The sequence below is a fragment of the Argentina silus genome (assembly GCF_951799395.1).
Source record: "Argentina silus genome assembly, chromosome: 8".
NCBI classification, from domain to species: Eukaryota; Metazoa; Chordata; class Actinopteri; order Argentiniformes; family Argentinidae; genus Argentina; species Argentina silus.
The window spans coordinates 23,057,719-23,078,585 of NC_139662.1; the positions used below are offsets into that span (position 1 = coordinate 23,057,719).

Here is a 20,867-nt window from a genome sequence, read left to right on the forward strand (position 1 = left end):
ATACCAGTAAACATTGACTTTCAGAAGCCTCTTCCCTCCCATCTCCTCGTGGCCTCGTCAGTCATTTGTTAGATTAAAGTAACGTACTCTGTTGTGGCCTGGGTGGTCCAGGGGTCCAGCACCACGGCCTACAGTGCACATATATGCCCATATTTGGCATGGCTTCGAATCCAGTCCATGCTCCTCCTTCCTTCCTGTCTTTCTCTACTATCTCTATCCAATAAAAAAGGACATGTGTGGGACTGCCCGAGTCCAAAAAATAACCATAAAAAAGTTATTAATAACATACTCTGCGATACAAATGACAAGTTCTGAATATGGAGCACATGTGAGCAGATATGTAGGTCTTCGGAGGTCCCCCAAGCTGTTTGCCCTGGTCCTCAGTTCCCCCCGCGGGCTCCTGGCCCCCCAGGGCAGACTGCCATAGCCCACTCACTGTCTGACTCACCGCGCTGCGCATCGTGTCCCAGCCAACCAGCGTAGGAGAAAGAGCTCTCACACACACACACACACACACACACACACACAGGCGAGAGCGTAAACACAGCAAAACAACTCTTTAACTTGTCACTGGCGATACTCAGAGAGGAACCAACGAAATGGGGGAAACGTGTCTGAGTGGATATTTCTGGGTGTTTGTGAACTGGCTGTGTTGACATGTTGTCTGCAGTTCTCTGGTTGGTCTGAGATCTGTGTGTTTGTGAACTGGGCTGTGTTGACATGTTGTCTGCAGTTCTCTGGTTGGTCTGAGATCTCTGGCTCGGTAGAAAAGCGCTGGCCAGGGTTTCTGATTGACATGACTGTGGTGGTGTGAAAAGCTGCAGCCACATTTAAAAACTGTGCCTGCATGTGCTTCTGTCTCCTCTCTCTGAAGCAGCTACCTTACAAGATGAACCTTTCAGACCAGGTAAGTGCCAGCTCACACACACACACACACACTTACTAAACCTACACACACCTACTAAACACACACACACACACCTACTAAACACACACACACACCTACTAAACACACACACACACCTACTAAACCCACACACACCTACTAAACCCACACACACCTACTAAACACACACACACACACACCTACTAAACACACACACACCTACTAAACACACACACACACGCATTTCACTCAAATATATCTGTGTGTGTGTGTGTGTGTGTGTGTGTGTGTGTGTGTGTGTGTGTGTGTGTGTGTGTGTGCGTGTGCGTGTGCGTGTGTGTGTGTGTGTGTTTCAGAGCTCCATTGAGGAGGAACAGCAGCTCAGCAAGTGTACGTCTCTATTAGAGAGCCAACACCACCACCTGCTGCACTGCCTGGAGAAGACCACCGTGAGTCCCCCGCACCCCCTACCACAGACACATAACCACCACACCCCCTACCACAGACACATAACCACCACACCCCCTACCACAGACACATAACCACCACACCCCCTACCACAGACACATAACCACCACACCCCCTACCACAGACACATAACCACCGCACCCCCTACCACTGACACATAACCACCACACCCCCTACCACTGAAACATAACCACCACACCCCCTACCACAGACACATAACCACCACACCCCCTACCACTGAAACATAACCACCACACCCCCTACCACAGACACATAACCACCACACCCCCTACCACTGAAACATAACCACCGCACCCCCTACCACAGACACATAACCACCACACCCCCTACCACAGACACATAACCACCACACCCCCTACCACAGACACATAACCACCACACCCCCTACCACAGACACATAACCACCACACCCCCTACCACAGACACATAACCACCACACCCCCTACCACAGACACATAACCACCACACCCCCTACCACTGAAACATGTTCACTCCACCTACCACTGAAACATGTTCACTCCACCTACCACTGAAACATGTTCACTCCACCTACCACTGAAACATAACCAGACATGTTCACAGTTCCTACTACTGAAACATAACCAGACATGTTCACAGTTCCTACTATTGTACTACTCGTACAATCATGTTAAACTGGTGATCATGCAAAAATGTGAAAATACAATTAAAGAAAGAATGCATCCAATAGGCACATCCAATATAATTATTATACCAGGAACAATCAGCATGCTCACTTTCTTATTGTGGAGAATGGAGACCATCAAATAATCTTTAAACAATGCAATTAAAAATAATTTAATAAAAGTTCATAACATTTTGACATGAATATTACAGTACATTTCTCTGAAAATATGTCACAGTGAAATCAATGGCTTGTAAATATTTTTGAAATGTTTATTGCATAAAAGCTGATATTTTGTTAAGTACGTATTTTCTGATGTTCTCTCCACTCCCCTCCCCTGTTCTCTCCCTTCCCCTCTCCTCCCGTTTCTCCTTCCCCTCCCCACCCCTCCCCTGTTTCTCCCTCCCCTCCCCCGTTCTCTCCCCTCCCCTCCCCTCCCCTGTTTCTCCCTCCCCTCCACCTCCCCTCCACCTCCCCTCTTCTCCCCCCTCCCCCTCTGTAGAACCATGAGTTTGTGGATGAGCAGTGTTATGAGCAGAGCTACCTAGAGGGGGCGCTACAGAGCTACCCGTCTCGAAGCCCCTCCCTCTCCAGCCAAGAGGGCGTGACCGGCACCTGCTGCTCCCGCCGATCAAAGAGAAACCACGCCCCTTTATCCAACTCCAGCGCACCTGCGGGAACACACACACACCCCCTCACACACACACACCTGCACAGCCTGCACGAGCTCAGCACCATCCACATCCAGCCCCTCAGCACCAGGTGAGCGCTAAGCACTGGCCTGGGGTCAGATTCATGGCTAAAGCAAGTTCATGTTGTATCAGAGGTAACATTCGGCCTACTGATCTTGGATCAGACGAACCTAGTCCATCAGCTATGGTGTTACATTTCTGATATGAATCTAGTACAACTCAACCGTTGACATTTATGAAATCGACCATCCAGTCCTGATGGTCAGTTGGATAAAACCATGTTGTTGAGCAGTGAAAATGTCCTGAGTTAATGGAACAGTCGTTTTATTGATTGATGTATTTAACAAGGTAAGTCCATTTAGGACAAATTCTCATTGACATGACACATCCTTTTTCTCTCTGTCTCTCTCTCTCTCTCTCTCTCTCTCTCTCTCTCTCTCTCTCTCTCTCCCCCTCCCTCCCTCCCTCCCTCCCCCCCCTCCCTCCCTCCCTCTCCCCCCCCCTCCCTCCCTCCCTCCCTCCCCCCGCCCCCTCCCTCCCTCTCCCCCCCTCCCTCCCTCTCTCCCCCCCCCTCCCTCCCCCCCCTCCCTCTCTCCCCCCCATGACACATCCTTTTTCTCTCTGTCTCTCTCTCTCTCTCTCTCTCTCTCTCTCTCTCTCTCTCTCTCTCTCTCTCCCCCTCCCTCCCTCCCTCTCTCCCCCCCCCTCCCTCCCTCCCTCCCTCCCCCCCCTCCCTCCCTCCCTCCCTCCCCCCCCTCCCTCCCTCCCTCTCTTCAGTCGCTCCAGTCTCAACATGCGTGTGGACGAGCCATCCCGTCTCAACTGCCAGGGCAGCCAGATCACCACGGCGATCATCAGCATCCCCACGCCCCCGGCAACCACTCCCGAGGGCGACGCCCACCCGCCGCCAGGCCCCGCCCTTCAGAACGTTGTGAAGGTGTCTGCGCTGTGAGAGTGGGAGCAGACGGACGCGCCGACTGACAGACAGACGGACGGACAGACGGACGGACGGACGGACGGATGGACAGAATCATGCAGACAGACAGAGGGACAGACGGATGGACAGAATCATGCAGACAGACAGAGGGACGGACGGATGGACAGAATCATGCAGACAGACAGAGGGACGGACGGATGACTCAGACGGACAGAGGAGTGGAGGAAGAGACATTCAGTCACAGACTGGCCATGGAAGAGCCTGCCCTCTGGTGGAGACGTACTGTAATGACACAGACTCCCTGTAGAAATGGAGAAAGCGTGTGTGTTTGTGCGTGCGTGCGTGCGTGCGTGCGTGCGTGCGTGCGTGAGAGAGAGGATTAAATAAAAGTGCAATGAGTTCTGAGGATATGAAAGAACACAAGCGTGAAGACAGTGAGGTCTTTATAGCAGCAGAACAAAACGGATCAGAAGAAAAACAAGCAGAATATACTGTTAGACTAATCACAAACTCTGTTCCTCTGGTTTGGCTATCCTTTGTTTTGTTAAGTTTTGTGTCATTTTGGTCCACTTATCTATCTTGATAGATTAATATATCATGATTCAAAATTATAATTTTTTTCAGGTACAGTTTTATTCCACTAGTGAAAAATCTTTGAAGAGTAATACAATAGTAGGTGTGTTTGTGACGGAGATACTAGTGGGCTTCATATTTGTGAAAGTGTGTTTGTCTCTGTGTGTGTGTGTGTGTGCGTGTGCGCGTGCGTGTGTGTGTGTGTGTGCGTGTGTGTGTGTGTGTGCGTGGATGTGAGTTTGAGCAAGGAACTCTGTGTAGTTTAGCTCTCCTGGACGTGTCTGTGGTTCTCATCCAGTATCTTTGACTAGCTGCCACTCTGGGTTCCTGTACACATTTTTGTCCAAAATTCTCAGCTGGAAGCCTTTTAAACAATATGTGCCTGTTTCGTTTGAGTCAAATTATTATTTATTTATTTTGTTCTCCTTTTGCTTTTCTTTGGGGCTCTAGAAGTCCAATGGACCTCGACATTTAATTCTCTGACCACAAAACCAAAAAAAGGTGATATTTTAACTCAAACCACATCGAACTAAAAGCACAAGGTATTTGCTGAGAATTTCTGACATGGATCTGTCCTGAGCCTGAGTTATTTGTGAATATTGTTAATAGAATATTTTGTAATATTTGGCCATTGTTTGGCAGAGCCAGTGAAGCTGTCCTCTCTCTCTCTCTCTCTCTCTCTCTCTCTCTCTCTCTCGTTGTTGTCCTGTACCCCTCCCCTCTGTGTGAATAATATGCTTTCGGTACGGTAATTGTTTTAGTCGTGAACGTTTTCTCCCCCCAGAACTCAGCGGGCATTTTTCTAAGTTGTTGGGTGTGTGTGTGTGTGTGTGTGTGTGTGTGTGTACACTCTCTCTCTCTACGTGGAACTCTTGGTGTTTGTACTTTTTTGTCACCTTCAGTGTTTCTCCCCAGACATTCTTGGTCTTTAGATTTTATTTATTTCTGGAGAACTTGAAACCTGGGACATCTGTCGTCATGGTGACCACTGAGGCATGGAAGAGGACCCGGGGCGACCCGCCCGTGGATCTCTGCCAACTAGTCCAAATGTTGTTCTGTCTTTACCCCAAAACACGAGCCCGTACCCTAACTCTACCCTGACCTCCTAACACCCACCCCTCATCACTGACCCCCACACCTTACAGTTCACACTGGCCATAACACCAAACAGCACTAGCCCCTAACCTGTAGTCCCACCTTTAACTCACACCCCCTGACCCCGTGACCCCGTGACCCCTGACTCCTAACCCAGCTTACCTCTGAGTTCTCTCATCTCATTGGTCTGTTTCCTCTTAACCACTATTCTGGGTCAAACAGCTCTAGGAATAATATATGCCATTTAGCTGACGCTTTTATCCAAAGTGACTTACATCACAGTGAGTGCATACATTTTTCAGTATATATGGTCCCAGCGGGAATCAAACCCCCAACCTAAGCGTTGTTAGCGCCATGCTCTACCAACTGAGCCACAGAGGACCACAGAGGACCACCTGGAATATGAGTTGAATCTAATGCGACTCCAGAGGCATGCGACTCGGGGGGCCATCATGTCTGCTGGGTATCTCCTCTTATTTACTACTTAATACCACTGATTGGTCAATAAGTGTGCATATTTGTCTAAATCAGTCCCTCATTCGGAGAGAAAACCAGCAGACACTATGGCTCCTGTGAGGACCAGACCTGTGACCTCCAGGGGGCGACAGAGAGCACACACCCAGGACCCCAGCACCTGTGGATCGAGTATCACCGCGAAGTCCAGTGTAGCTCACACTGACTGAAGGGATGGTGTCAACCTCGTGAGCCAGAAGGGTCCGTTGGATCAGATCCTCTGACCAGAATCCATGGTACTGCTCATTTAGGACCGTGCTGCCTTCGCAAACACTGGTATCACTCATTTAGTACTTAATCATGTATTATTCAGGTGGCCCTCACTCTCCAGACTCAGTATTAGCATTTAGCATAGATTAGGCTAATGCAGAAAACAAGCACAGACAGGCAGAGCGTCTATGACTGATTCTTGAGAGGAAGACGTACCTTATTCACTGAGAGAAGGAAGTAGAGAAAAAGACCAATCACAACCTTTTAAGAGCGGTTATACGGTACATATTGACTTCATACAGCATTAGGCCTACGTCTGGCATCAACAATACTTTAGTCTGTTAGCTGTAGCAGGGGTCTGAAACAAGGCTGAGTTCCAGAGGTGTTGTCACAAGTTGATTTTTCTGTTTCAAAATGGCCGAGGTCGGGTCACACCCTCAAAGTGTCGAATCATTGTATTCTTTTTACAAATGATAGAAACGGAGGTCTGTGATCGTGTTGGTCTCTCTTTTTTTGTTTTTCACTCTCTCTCTCTCTCTCTCTCCTTACTCGTCTTTTCCTTGGCTCAGTCTCTCTCTCTCTCTTTCACTCTTCTCTTCCCCTCCTTTGACTTCTGTGGTTGTTTAGACTACTGCTGTGTATCCTGTCATGTGTTGGATATTATTTATGACCTTGTCTTGTGTCCTGACTGTGAAAACGCCTGATAAAAGATCTATATCTGCCACAAATACAAACATTGTGGACGTCTTCGACTCTGTCTGTGTATCCTCTGCTTTGGGTGTGTGTGTGTGGGGCGGGGGGGGAGACACCTGTGTGTGTGTGTGTGTGTGTGTGTGTGTGTGTGTGTGTGTGTGTGTGTGTGTGTGTGTGTGTGTGTGCGTGTTTCTGCTTTCCTCCACAGTCAAAACAAGCTTCTCTCTGGCCTCTCAGCACCTTAGCCGGGGGGGGTGGGGGGGCAGCAGCTGGGGGTTGGGGGGCAGCAGCCAGGTACGGAGGAGAGCAGCTTGCTGAACTCAGAGCGGAACTGGCGAGTGACCATTGTGTAGATGAGGGGGTCCATAGCGGCTGGGATGGAGGTCAGCACCATGGCCGTGGTCTCCATCTCCCTGACAACCTGACAACCAGAGAGAGAGAGAGACAGAGACAGAGACCGACAGAGAGAGAGGGAGAGAGAGGCAGAGAGAGAGAGAGAGACAGAGACCGACAGAGAGAGAAGGAGAGAGAGAGAGAGGCAGAGAGAGAGAGAGACAGAGAGAGAGAGAGAGAGAGAGAGAGAGAGAACGCTGACTGCTTTGTCATGATCATGTTGTAAACAAAAGCAGAGAAAAAGACGACATCCACATAATTGAAACTTCTTTTCTTTTTTAGGATAGTGTGGTACACTCTTGAATAGAGACAGTGGAGAGAGACAGGAAAGTAAGGAGGAGAGGGCAGGGCATGGGCCGGGTTCTAACCCATGCCGACATGGGAATATATGTGCATTGTAGGCCATGGTGCTAGACCACTGGACCACCCTAGGCCACGAAACTTCTTATTATAAGAAGAGGTGATTATATTTTACTTCAAAACCATTGAACTTATGGCTCACTTAAAAAAGGTTCAGTGGGGCACCTGTGTACATTCTTCTGTGGTAAATTGATAAAACATTAACTATCACATATCAAATAACCAAACTAATATATTATAGATTAAATTCATAGTGTCATCCTCCACCATTTATCATATGCACATATAGGCCTACTCACTGAGTCACTGTCTATGAAGTCCAACAGCATAGTCACAACCAAGGGGATCCAGAAGAGTGTGAAAGCGATGATGATGTACCCCAGGCGCTGGGCCAGTTTCCCTTCCACCCTCTTCTTCCCTAGCTCTCTGGCGGTGGGGGTCAGGAGACACACGGCCCCCACGATCTCCGGAGGTTTCTCCGTGACGCAGTGGGACGAGGTGGCTTCGGACACGGTGATGACCGCGCATCGAGTGGGCTGCGGGCATCCTGACTGTCCCGCCGCCGAGAAAGATCTGAACGAGCATACCGGAGCTGAAGCTGAGAAACTGTGCCAGGTCCAGATGTGCTTGGCTACGGACGGCCTCAGCTGGATCCCGCTGTCGAATACTTTCCTGCTGTGCTGCCTGACCACTTTAAAAATCCGCGCGTAATGGATAACGATCAGAATCACGCAGCATCCCCACACGGGCACCAAAACGTAAACACCGAACGGATCCGAATGTTGATACTCATTCTCGTAGGAATGCTCCTGGCCGTCTCGGCGGCACATCATGTAAAACACAGCCTGTTTGGACAGAGTCAGAGAGAGGATCGCCAAGAGGAGCCCGCATGCCCAGATAGACGGGATCCAAATCCAAATTCTTGCCTTCCGTTTGTCGGTGTGGAACGGGAAAGCGATGGCCTGAAACCGCTCCACGCTGATGCTGACCAGAGTGAGCAGCTGGACGCAGCTGCAGAGCGCATAGGTGAACTGCTGCAGGGCGCACATTAGCACCGACACCTCCCGGTGTCTCCCGTCCCACAGGACGGAAAAGAGGAAGAGAGGGGTGTCCACGGAACATTTCACAAGATCGCTGGCAGCCAAGTTGACCAGAAGCGCGTTGTTCGGAGTCTGCAAACTCCTGTTTCTGAACACCACCCAGCACACCAGCAGATTCCCCGGCAGACCCAGGAGAAACACCAGGCTCAACACCAGACAGTTAAACACGAGAAACATGGTGTCCACGAGTGTCTCGCTGTAAGCTGTGGTTTCGTTCCATGTCGTGTCCAAAACCGTGTCCATCACTGTGGATCTGTAGCGCAGCGTTTCATCTTGGTGTGAACTGTACAGCGGGTCAAAGTCGTTCTCCTTTCACTGCGCGTTTCTCTCTGTCGTCCTTGCTATCACACCGGCATACCTGCGTCACTTGGGAGCCAGACATTTAGTCAATATGAATCCAATCTGTTCCGTTCCTATTATCCTCGCTGCGCATACAAGAACCACTCACCTGCCTGTGAAACGATGGACCTCATTATCCTCCTCAAATAGGCAGGATGAAAACGGACGGATAGATCTGATGTTAGATTATATGTGCTTTCATCAATAGCCTGCCTATATTTCACTCACTCACTCACTCACTCACTTCCATTCCTGGTCCAAGTCGTTCATGACTACAGCCGTCCTACTCAACCGACCTGGACTCACAACGCAAAACGGACCAAATGGACTAGTTCAGATTGATCAGTGAGGAGGGTAGCTCCTGTCACATGTCAGTATGGTGAATTGGTCAATTAGTGTGCAGCCTGTTGTTGAGTGGAATACTCAGCTACTGCTTCTGTCCTCATCCTGATTGGATGAGCAGTTGTTGATTGGTGTGAAATCAAGGTCAGTCTATTGTTGACTCAGTGCGACCTTGAAGGCTTTCTGAGGGCATTGTTGAGGGTTGTTGAGCTGATTAATCTGCAGTAAAGAGGTCTCCTAAAGATGGTGTCTAAAGATGGCAATGACTCTATGCCATGCGAACGTCAAGTCAGAATGTCATTCAGGTAATACATCAGACACAGAAAGGTATCTCTTTAATAGAATCTATAATCTCTTTAATAGAAACGTAAATAACAAAAAAATGCACAATACAGGTATGCATTTATTTACAAAACAATAACATTTTTTTACATCCAAAATCTGTCAAAATCAGCTGATCAGGAATGGACTTAAATATCTCTCCTTTCAGATACTCAACTGCTGATGAGTGCAAATTGGATATGTTCCAATTCAAATACAGTTATTTTACATTCTCCAGACATCTGCCTTCTCCCACACATTTAGGACAGTAATAAGTCGTCATATATCAGAAGTGGACAGTAGCTGTATACCTGAGTCAGGTGGGTCAGTGCTTGAGCAGTTCCTCCATGTACACAGTGTTCATGCGGTAGGCAGCCATCCAGCTTTGGGCCGCATGGTAGCCATGGTAACCCTGGTGGTGAGAGGGGGACATAGAGGCGTAGTACTCCTCCCAAGCTCTGTAGTAGGCCCTCCAGTAACCCTCATAACTCCCCTCCTCCTCCTCCTCCTCCTCCATATCCTCCTCTTCCTCACTCACTCCATCCCTGCCTCTCTTGTTCTCCTTCCCTCTCTTCTCAGGCCCCTTTCTTCTGCCCTCATCCAGAACCTCTCTCTTGGTTTCCTTCTTCATCTGTTTCCCTGCAGCCCTCCAGTCCTCCCTGCCCTTCATTCCTGGCCCCCTCTCCCAGGCCTCTTTGCCTCCCGCCCTGCCCACCGAAGGCTCACCATCTCTGGCCTTAGAGACCGGCGCTCTCCCCTCTGGTCGGGAGCCCCTCTGGTGGCTAGGATGGGGAGGGTAGGGTGTAGAGTGGGCTTTGGTGGAAGCAGGCTTCGGTTTGACGGCCGTGGAACCATGCCCTGCTTGAGTCTGAATCTGAGGGACTGTTCTGTGCTCTACACCTCTCGTCTGATCTGCCGAGCTCAGCTGCGACTCGTCAGCCTGCCGGTCCATTTCCATGTCAGAGCCAGAGCTTGACCCGCCGGAGGTGGAGTCCAAAGGTGAAAGGTCAGAGTTCGTCTTGACGGGGAGCTGTGTGTGTGCTTGCGGACGCCCTCCGTCCCGCAGTGTGTGAGTGTGTGTGAGCGGGTTGTCGTCGTTGGGCAGCATGTGTGACTCATCGTGTGACTCCTCCCCTCTGAACTGTCGGATGACCTCCACCGACCTCCCCAGCCCCTCTGTGATGAAGCTCTGGAAGTCGAGCTCCGCCTCCTGGAAGGTCATGAACCCTGACCCCTGACTCTTGAAGGAGCTGAGAGGAGGGATCTTGGGCAGGGCGTCCTGCATCTCCTTACGGGAGGGACCCAGAGAGGCCCCGGGGCCTGCTGAAGCACCAGGAGCGGGTAGAAGGACATCCAGGGCAGTGGGAGCCTTTTTGGGGGTCCCTCCGACCTTGGTCCCAGGTTCGGACCCAGGTCCGGCTGTGTGACGGCTCTTTCTAGACCCGCTGGGGTCAGCGTTCTCTGGGTGGACAGGGCCGGGGTCCTGGTACCTCGAGGGTTTAGGGGCTGGAGCTTCAGCCTTGACCCGCTTCTTCTTCTCCGTCTTGGGGAAGACCTGGAGGCGAGTCCCTGGTGTGGGGGCCTCCACGGTGATGTCCCAGTCACAGGGCTCCTGCATTAGGCCAGGCTCTAGGGGGTCTGACAGAGAGATTAGGGTTCAGTACTGATGTCAGTACTGTGATCAGTACTGATGTTAGAGCGTGGTATTCTGCCCCCCCCCCCCTCCCCCCCCTTACCTGGTAGAGCACAAAGACTCAGGCTGCACTTCTGAGCGATGGCCATCATCTTGTTCTCCTCCTCTCCATGGCAACAGTAGGTCACCGCCAGCCCCTGAGTACCTGGGACAAAGAGACCATGAGGACCGATTGAGAGAGAGTGTGTGTGAGGGTGAGTGTGTGTGAGAGAGAGTGTGTGAGTGTGTGTAAGCAAGAGAGTGTGTGTGTGTGTGTGTGTGTGTGTGTGTGTGTGTGTGTGTGTGTGTGTGTGTGTGTGCGTGCTTGCACGACAGCCTCCTTACACGAAGACAAAGGAATCAATCTGTGGAGTGCTTCGAGGAAGGCCTGAGAGGAAGGCCAAACTACTCAGTATTTTTATTCTATTTGATAATTTTTTCACTACTCTGAGTGTATTGAGCGCTACTTACATCTTGTATTGCCCACAAATCCTCTCTCTCTCTCTCTCTCTATACCGGCAAATATCACAATGTGCTTTCTCCCCATTCCTGTTATTCCATCCCTCAGGAGAACACACAAATGCTACCCCCCCCCCCTCCTAATCTACCCACCATGCTCAACTGACCACGACCTCACTGACCACGACCTCACTGACCACACCCTCACTGGTCACGGGAGGACTTTGGAACTGCCAATCAGCTCGACCTTGTCTTCGACCTTCTCTCTCTCCTCCTCAACTACACCTCCTCTGCATCAGCTGCTAAAGCTTCTTAGGACCATTCCAAAATTCAATCCTTCCACCTCGGCTGGCCGCCTGGCACCACCACCTCTACGTGGATGCAGTAGTCGCACTATTCGGTCACAGCTTTTCACTGTCCTGGCGCCCCGCTGGTGGAACGAGCTTCCCACTGCTGTCAGGACTGCAGAGTCACTACCTATCTTCCGCCATAGACTGAGGACCCATCTCTTCAGACGACATCTTGACTGTCCCTCCTAAAGACCTGTTCATCCCCACTACCCCCCTGGACAGTTTCGCTACTGTAAATAAAATAAAAAATAAAAAAAAGCAATTCTTCCTTCTTCTAGCATTGTGAATGCCAACGGCCCCTGGTCCTAGCATAGATTAGATAGCATTGTTTCTCCTATGATGACTGATCTATAGATGATTCACTTACTTAGACAAATGTACTTGTTGTAAGTCGGATAAAGGCGTCTGCTAAATGTCTAAAATGTAAATGTAAATGTGTGTGTGTGTGAGAGTGAGAGTGTGTGTGTGAGAGTGTGTGTGTGTAGTATAGTTACAAAGAGCAACAGAGAGAGGTAAAACAGGAGCTCTGACAACCAGCCCCATGGTTGTCATGACAACCCCAAGAGTTTTTCCTCTGCCCCACGAGTCTCTCTCTCTTTCCCTCTCTCCCTCTCTCCACCCCTCTCCTTCTCCCTCCCTCCCCCTCTCTCCTGCCTCCCCTTTCTTTCCCTCCCTCCCTCCCCCTCCCCCCCTCATTAAGCAGTGTGTGACCTTGTGGGCCTGCAGACACTCTGGAGTACGAACACTCGTGTCATGATTTTAGACTGGCCGTTACTATGGCAACCACACAGAGGGGGGAGGGGCGGGGCTCACCGAAGCGGCCGGCCCGTCCAATACGATGCATGTACGTCTCCCAGTCCTGAGGAACGTCCAGGTTTATCACCAGGTTCACCTTCTCTGCATCTATACCTCTGGATGTCTGGGGGGGGGGCAGAGAGAGAGAGAGAACAGAGAGAGAGAGAGAGAGAGAGAGAGAGACACAGAGAGGAGGAGTAGACGGGGAAAGAGAAGACGTATTTTCAGCAGGCTGTTGACACTTAGCTATGGGTGAGATAAGGGGGGATGTGGGGGGATGAAGTGAGTGAGTTGGGGTGGGGAACGGAGGTGGTGGTGGCGGTTGTGTGTGTGTGTGTGTGTGTGTGTGTGTGTAACTGTGTACACTCACCAGGTCAGTGGAGATGAGGACTCTACACTGGTACTGCTTCAGTTTGGACATGGCCTCCAGCCTCTGGTCCTGGGTCAGACCACCTGATACCACACAGGACATGATCACATCAGATAAGGTTATATCACATCAAACACAAACATCTGGTGGCCTCTCAGGCCCAGCTCCACTACTACAGCGCCCCCTGCAGGCTGTGAAGCCCCTCTCACCTGAGATGCAGACTGCAGGCAGGCCCTTTGAGGAAAGGATATCTGCTAGGTGCTGAGCCCTGTGGGAATACACACACACACACACACACACACACACACACACACACACACACACACACACACACACACACACACACACACACACACACACACACACAAATGGGTAGTTCACCCAAATAACAAAATCAGCTCATCTTATGTTGGATAGTTAGCAACCAAATATGGCTTAGTTTAAAGTCCTACAACTCTCTGACGTGTTTAATACGACACATAAATCAGCTCAGTTACCTGGTGTGCAGGTTGGAGAACACCAGGGCTTGGTTGAAAGGCACTTTGCTAAACAGCTCCAGTAGATGAAGCACCTTCTCCTCAAACACCTTATGATGCATTGCGTTGGAGCGCACCAGCTTGTAGTACTGCTTTAAACCTGACAGGGGGCAACAAAACACACTCGAAAATAAACATGTGCATCAGTGAAAGAAATTCTACTTCCAGAAACACTTAACGGGTTCTTCAGCAATACAAGTAACGTAAATAAATATACAACATAAAGTGTTTCTGAGAGAGACAGAAAGATAGGTTTAAAATAGAGAAAGCTGTGATGAGCCAGCTGTTCTGAGAGCGCTGACCTATGAGTCCAGGGTCGGTGGGGTTGAGTCTGACGAAGGTGGGCTCCCTCATGTAGTGGGCGAGGTGCTGGGCAAGGGATTCTGGGTAGGTAGCAGAGAGGGCCAGCATCTGCTTGTTCACAGGCAGAGAGGAGAAGATCCAACTGGAGAGACAAGAGGCCATCAGGGGTTAGAGGGTGGGGGGGTGTGTGTGTGTGTGTGTGTGTGTGTGTGTGTGTGTGTCTCACTTGATCTGGTCCTGGAAGCTGCCCTCCTCCAGCAGCTTGTCCGCCTCATCCAGGACAAACAGCCGGACGCTGGCGGTCGCCAACAACCCCAGTTCTATCAGCTGCTTGATGCGCCCTGCAGACCCCACCAGGACAGACCCCACCAGGACAGACCCCACCAGGACAGGAGGACATCCAAGAGAAAGGGTGTGAGAGAGAGAGAGACAGAGAGAGAGAGAGAGACAGAGAGGGAGAGAGAGAGAGAGAAAGAAAAGAGAGACATGAATAAAACATAATTATGAAATCTCAATATCCACGATCAAAGCTGTAAAACGGTTTCAAAAAAGTTTCAAGGTATTTTTACAGTTTCATCCTCAGAATGTCCTCTCTGACCACCCTGCTCCTCCTCCCCTGACCCTTGACCCCTGTGTTGACCCACTGACCTGGCGACCCGACGGCGATGTGACATTTCTTGAGCCTGATCTTGTCCTGGGCGACGGCCGTGCCGCCGATGAACACATGACACTCCAGGCCTTCCATGGCGCTGCCGATCGCCATCACCACCGAGTGGATCTGCACGGCGATCTCCCGCGTGGGGGCCAGCACCAGCACCTGTCACAGGGGGGAAGGGGGGTGTTTGAGATAGATGAGAGTGTATATATATATATATATCAAAATGTATCAAAATACAATTGGTATTCAAAACATAATATTAGCCGTTCACACAAGCAAAAACTACTCGAGTCTCTTGTGTAAACCTATGACATCATCTTCAGCACCAAGCCTCTTCTTCAGTTGAAACAACAACAACATCGATGAATCTGGTTGGCTGACTGGTGACCCACCCACTCTTGTAAACAATGACCTCCAAGACCTGTACGCTTGGCATGCCCACCTGTAGGGTTGCGTTCTCCAGCACCAGAGAGTCCAGGGCGATGGTAGAGAACACGCACGTCTTCCCTGTGCCCGACTTGGCCTGCACGATCAGATCTGAAACAACCCCATAGACACACATGCATGAGCTGGAAGGCACAGACCCATAGACAAACTGAACCATAGACACACAGAACCATAGACACACAGAACAACCTGAGCATGGGCTAGATAAGGCCGGGACTATCCCTGCACAGAGGAGGATGCTATCCAGCTAGGACTAGCCCTGCATAGAGGATGCTATCCAGCTAGGACTAGCCCTGCATAGAGGAGGATGCTATCCAGCTACAGACACTTGACATTGTATTACTATAGTTATTATTATTACAGTTATTACTGCTGCTACTGACACTACACCCTTATGCACTACTACTGTCACTGGTTTATTATTACTAGATTATATTGTACTGTTGATTTGTTGATTTGTTGACTGTTGTTGACGGAGGAGTCAGATCCCAAAGCATTTCACTCTATCAATGACGGCTGTATGAGATGTAGGTGACAAATAACATTTGACTTGATTTCATTTGATCTGGTGTTGGACTGATCAGTCAGTGGCTGCATACCGAGTCCACAGCGGCCCAGCGGGATGGCTTTGAGCTGGATCGGAGACGGTTTCTGGAAGCCAGAGGCCGCCAGTCCGTCCAGAACCGGCTGGGAGAGCAGCAGAGAGTTGAAGTCGATCCCGTCGGAGAGAAGAACATCATCAGTCCGTTTACGCGTTTCAATATCGTGGGCCGCCTTCTTCATGGAGGCAGCCATGATGCAAACAGACTGGATCTCGGTATCGCGATGTTGCCGGCAGGGAACTGTGGTTCTTTATGTTTTTTGTTGCCGTTATCGCCATCTGGTGTACAGGAGTGTCATTTCTTCATAATCAGTCATCCCTCAAAGATATGACCGTTCATGCATGCTGAACCTTGACCTCGGTCAGACCTTGATGCCATTGTAGGGAAGGTCGACGTGGTTGTCTCTCTGAACATGATTTCTCCTGTCCTGTGTGCTGTGAAATCTCAAACAATCCTGTCCTCCTGATGTGGAGCCATAGCCTCTGCAGAACGTGCCTGCAGGACTTCTGGAAACAGAAAGAAAAATAAATAAAAGAAAAGGTCTCTGGAGTGTCCAGCGTGTAGGGAAATAAATCTTTCATGGAAAATCCACCCTGTAACCTGGTCTTGAAGAACTTGTGTGAAGCTTTCCAGGCCATAAGGGGGACAAGGATCTGAGGTGCTCTGCAGTTTGCACACTGAGAAACCCAAGATCTTCGGTCTGGAGGATAAACAGCCAGTCTGTTTGATACGTCAGGCTTCCGAAAAACACAAGACACATGATTGTTCCCCAGTAGATGAAGCTGCTGAGGATGATAAGGTAACCCAAATCATCACCATACCACAATACAGCCCATTCATTATGCATTTGAATGTAGACATGTTTGAAGACACTAAAAACAGCATTGCTCCTTGCAGGATGAACTCAAGACTGCACTGAACTCCTTGCAGAAGAAACTGAATGCCTTTAAAAAAAAATAAGTTTAACTAACTTATACAATAGTTAAGCATGATGAGGTAAGAGTGATGATGACAAAACATATAATGCATGTGTCGTTGATAGGGAGGATTTTGAATATCATATCATAATCAGTTCTCCTCTGCTGTCTCCAGAACCAGGCCCGGAGCACAGGGAGGCAGATTAAGGAGGAGTTTGAGAAGCTTCACCAGTTTTTACGAGATGATGAGGCAGACAGGATAGCTGCACTGAAGGAGGAAGTGGAGCAGAAGAGTCAAGTGATGAAGAAAAAGATTGAGAAAATGAGCAGAGAAATATCAGTTTCAGACACGGTCAGATTCATAGAACAGGAGCTAGAGGCTGATAATATCCCATTCCTGCTGGGGAGGACTGCTTTTTATGTGACAACATTGGACTTTCAAGTGTCATAAGTGTCACCTAATTATATCTTGATCTGTTATGATCTAATGCCTTCCTTTACCAAGAGCACTGCTGCCGTAACACCCTCATCAGTTAATGAGTGGTCTCCATGGTTGTGCCCTGTCTGTCCACTAGATGGCAGCACTCAAACATCGTACAGCAATGTCTGTGATCCAACGGTTTTCCTATTCTAATGTCGGACTGGGAAGGACTTACCTTCGAGATTTAAACTCCCTATATCATTTCCCTTTGTGTTATTAGTTGTGTGCTGTAAGTCTGTACTGATTTTCCATTCACCTTTAGATTCTGCCAGGTATTTAAATACCCGAGATTTGCTGAAAGATACATCTTTGGCTCATAGCATGTCTGATCATGCAGTTGTGATGTTGAATTACACACACACACACACACACACACACACACACACACACACACACGCACACACACACACACACACACACACACACACAAGCACACTGGATTGACTCTGCCAGCCATATAACTGAGAAAACAATGACCCTGGTCTTATAGTGTTTGAATAGTGGCCTAAGTCAGTAATGATCTTTGGTCATTAATGACAAGTCAGTAATGATCCACTCTGTAGAGTAAACACTTCCATGTACTGATGCCTACATTTGTCTTTGTGTAGCCGAGCCACCTTTTCTATTGCATCTGACAACCAGGTATGTTAGCAATGGCAAGGCCACTTTGCTGACTAGTTGATCTCGTTTGGTATTTTTCAGCCATTTTGATCTTGTTACTGCGTTTACTGTCTTGTGATACATTTATTCTACGGTTCAAAGCCTGCAGCTCATCCTCCACACTGCCCAGACCTCTGCCAGCTCTCTCTCTCTCTCTCTCTCTCTCTCTCTCTCTCTCTCTCCCCTCCTGAGTGCCATCTGCTCTGTCCTCTCACCTGACCTGGTCGTAGCCCCCTCACTGAGGCAGTTTACCTGCCGGCAAATGACCAATGACACAGACATCCCTCCTCTTTTCTCTGATCCGTTTAGGTCTCATCCCCTCATTTTCCAGCATCACAATCCCTCCTTCCCAGAGGGCTCAGTGTTTCTGTTGTCTTGGCTTGCGGCTTCCCTCCGTCCCTCAGACCTCCCTCCCTACGACCTCTCTCCCTACGACCTCCCTCCCTACGACCTCCCTCCCTCAGACCTCCCTTTCTCAGACCTCCTTCCCTCAGACCTCCCTTTCTCAGACCTCCCTTCCTCAGACCTCCCTTCCTCCCTTCCTCTCCCATTACATTAGTTAAATGATTCATCTTTAATCTAATCTTTATTTAATATTATTGCAATATAGTAGAAAAGGGTCGATGCAGCAGTTTAAAGGGAACACACTGTGGTAACCATAAACAAGCTGTTCTCCATCACCATCATGAAGTACGTTGAAGTAGACTGTAAGTCAGAAAATATCTATTTTGTCAAATTAATTAAACCATTTTGATCTTGTTACTGCGTTTACTGTCTTGTGATACATTTATTCTCCTTCTCTCCCTCTCTCTCTCTCTCTCTTCTCTCTCTCTCTCTCTCTCTCTCTACCTCTTTCTCTCTCTCTCTCTCTCTGGAATCAGGTTGATACAAACCAAATGCCACCTCACTTTGTGCCTCCTGCTATGCTTTCGCTGCCTACATGTTTATAAAATTCAAACCACTCTGAAATGGCAGGAATATCCGACACACTGACACACTCATCTTCACTCGTGACTCATAACTTCGTCTGATTATCCTTTATTGTTCAAACTACATCAGTTGGTCTGTGCACCGACCGCCTCAAATCATTTTATAGTTGGTAGGATACATTAATGACCAAAGAACACATTTCACACCGCTACAGATTAACAGAACTGCCATATCGAATGTAAGATATCTAGTATTAACTGTCATGCTGAGTGTTTTTCTGTATTAGTGAGTTGCTGATGTTGTTACTTCTGCTAGTGTGATTTCTGGAATATAATGGCCTCTATATGTACCCCTGGACGGACCGCATTCCATAGGTGTCGTCCTCCTGTGATAACATCTGTACTGTAAATGACAGTTTGATTAAACTGGGTCTTACTGTTAGGGCGTCATATCTACCCCAGTTTAAGACAAGTATAAGACAGACAGTGTAATATGATAATACTGTAGAAAAACTCATATGCATTATTACCTTCCCCCCATCCTCATTACTTCCCCCAATCATCATAGCAGATGTTGTTACTGGTACCTATGCTTCATAATTGTGCATAGATAGCAAACAGCTATAATCATATACTGACCTTTATGTATCTACTGTAAATCATTGTATACCCTCGTGGCTATAAGGATTAGAATAGTCGTCCTGAATCTAGTCATATTTTGTTTTTAGATTAACATTGTATATATAAAAAAAGACTTCAGAGATACGTCTGTACATATATGTTGTTGTTGTTTACATTGCAGTCACATGTACAGTACCAGTCAAAAGTCTGGACACAAACTTGCCAAGAGTGTGCAAAGCTGTCATCAAAGCAAAAGGTGGCTACTTTGAAGAATGTAAAATATAAAACATATTCTGGTTTGTTTAACACTTTTTTGTTTTACTACATAATTCCATATGTGTTCCTTCATAGTTTTGATGTCTTCAGTATTAATCTACAACGTAGAATATAACAAAAAAAATAAAGAAAAACCATTGAATGAGAAGGTGCGTCCAAACTTTTGACTGGTACTGTTCTTCTCACGGTCACATTGTCCCATCCTGGCCTTCGCCATGCGTTATGGCAAATCCTTCACTTTGGCAGTCAAAATCAGATCCGTAGCCTCTCTCCCCCGTACCTACGCTCCCCTCCCTGTGAGGGAAGTCACCCCGAGACTACGATCCTTCGTCGCCCTCAGACGGGCCGTCTTGTGCAGCATAGTTCCTTGTTTAGTCCTTAAGTGTCGAGAGTCAGCAGCTAGCGCTCGCGCCGCTAGCCAGTGTTGTGCTAGTCAGTAGAACTCTTGGCTCTGGCTGGTCCGTAAAAGGCCTTTTCACAGGAAGTCCCAGGCAGCAGTCAAAGCCAGGGGCGGGGTGGGAAACCCCAGAGGTTCTGGAGGGCAGTAGAGACAGCATCCTTTCACCCCAGCCATGGGTGCTAGACCACTGGTTCCCACCTGTTGGTGCTGTGAGCCAATAACACCTTGTTGAGCGTTCATGCCACCCTGCAGACAGCCGCAGCCCGGCAGGAATAGGCCACGCCCCATCACTAGGCCCCAAGCCACCAAACTGGGAAACACTAGCTAGCTACCCTAATATTAGCATGCCGCTAATTCAGCTGCATGGCATCTGCTAACAGAATGAGCTCTTGGTATTGGTACTGGTAGGTAAGGTTGGGGATGATTGGGGATGCCAGGGTCAGGGATGTAGAGGGGCAGGGTAGCTGAGTCACTACCCTGTAGGATCAGGTCTTTAGTGGCTGGCTGGAGTGAAAGCCTGCAGACATTGTGCCCTTCAGTGCCCCTGGGCCCTTCCTTGACCTCTAACCCCAGGGTCATGACCCTCCTCTGGGAAAGAGGGGTTCACATCCAATTACCTTACACAGGAACTGGATGTCAAGATGCATGTAAATGCAAAAAGAAAAAAAGTATCTCAATAGTTTTAAAGCTCCAGAACGGGATCGTTCAGAAGTAACGACGTTTGGATGCGTTGGTCTTTTATGGGAAATAAGCAGACCTGACCAAAACGTTGTTACTAATCAACTTGAGCAGATAAGCACAAAGA

At 48.9% G+C, this 20,867-nt stretch overlaps 3 protein-coding genes across 3 annotated transcripts in view; 1 reads left to right on the plus strand and 2 right to left on the minus strand.

Annotated features, from left to right (window-relative positions):
• The window catches only part of kcnd3 (potassium voltage-gated channel, Shal-related subfamily, member 3), a gene marked incomplete at both ends in the record, with an annotated part of 44,563 nt that extends 40,901 nt beyond the window's left edge, over positions 1 to 3,662 (plus strand). The window contains 4 exons of the mRNA XM_083675214.1: positions 878 to 907; positions 1,243 to 1,335; positions 2,521 to 2,780; positions 3,488 to 3,662. Of these exons, the coding sequence (XP_083531340.1) occupies positions 878 to 907; positions 1,243 to 1,335; positions 2,521 to 2,780; positions 3,488 to 3,662 (558 nt within the window). The remainder of the gene's footprint in view (positions 1 to 877; positions 908 to 1,242; positions 1,336 to 2,520; positions 2,781 to 3,487) is intronic.
• A 3,310-nt stretch (positions 3,663 to 6,972) lies between these two features.
• On the minus strand, positions 6,973 to 8,827 carry LOC310808827 (D(3) dopamine receptor-like; the record flags this gene model as incomplete). The annotated part of the gene is made up of 2 exons (XM_083675928.1): positions 6,973 to 7,152; positions 7,784 to 8,827. 2 exons carry the CDS (start codon positions 8,825 to 8,827, stop codon positions 6,973 to 6,975), a joined length of 1,224 nt encoding a protein of 407 aa, XP_083532054.1.
• A 756-nt stretch (positions 8,828 to 9,583) lies between these two features.
• Positions 9,584 to 15,971, minus strand: ddx20 (DEAD (Asp-Glu-Ala-Asp) box polypeptide 20; the record flags this gene model as incomplete). The annotated part of the gene is made up of 11 exons (XM_083675213.1): positions 9,584 to 11,224; positions 11,323 to 11,424; positions 12,881 to 12,986; positions 13,233 to 13,315; positions 13,442 to 13,500; positions 13,730 to 13,868; positions 14,071 to 14,213; positions 14,298 to 14,412; positions 14,720 to 14,888; positions 15,172 to 15,266; positions 15,776 to 15,971. 11 exons carry the CDS (start codon positions 15,969 to 15,971, stop codon positions 9,912 to 9,914), a joined length of 2,520 nt encoding a protein of 839 aa, XP_083531339.1. The 3' UTR covers positions 9,584 to 9,911.
• Between the last annotated feature and the right edge of the window lie 4,896 nt (positions 15,972 to 20,867).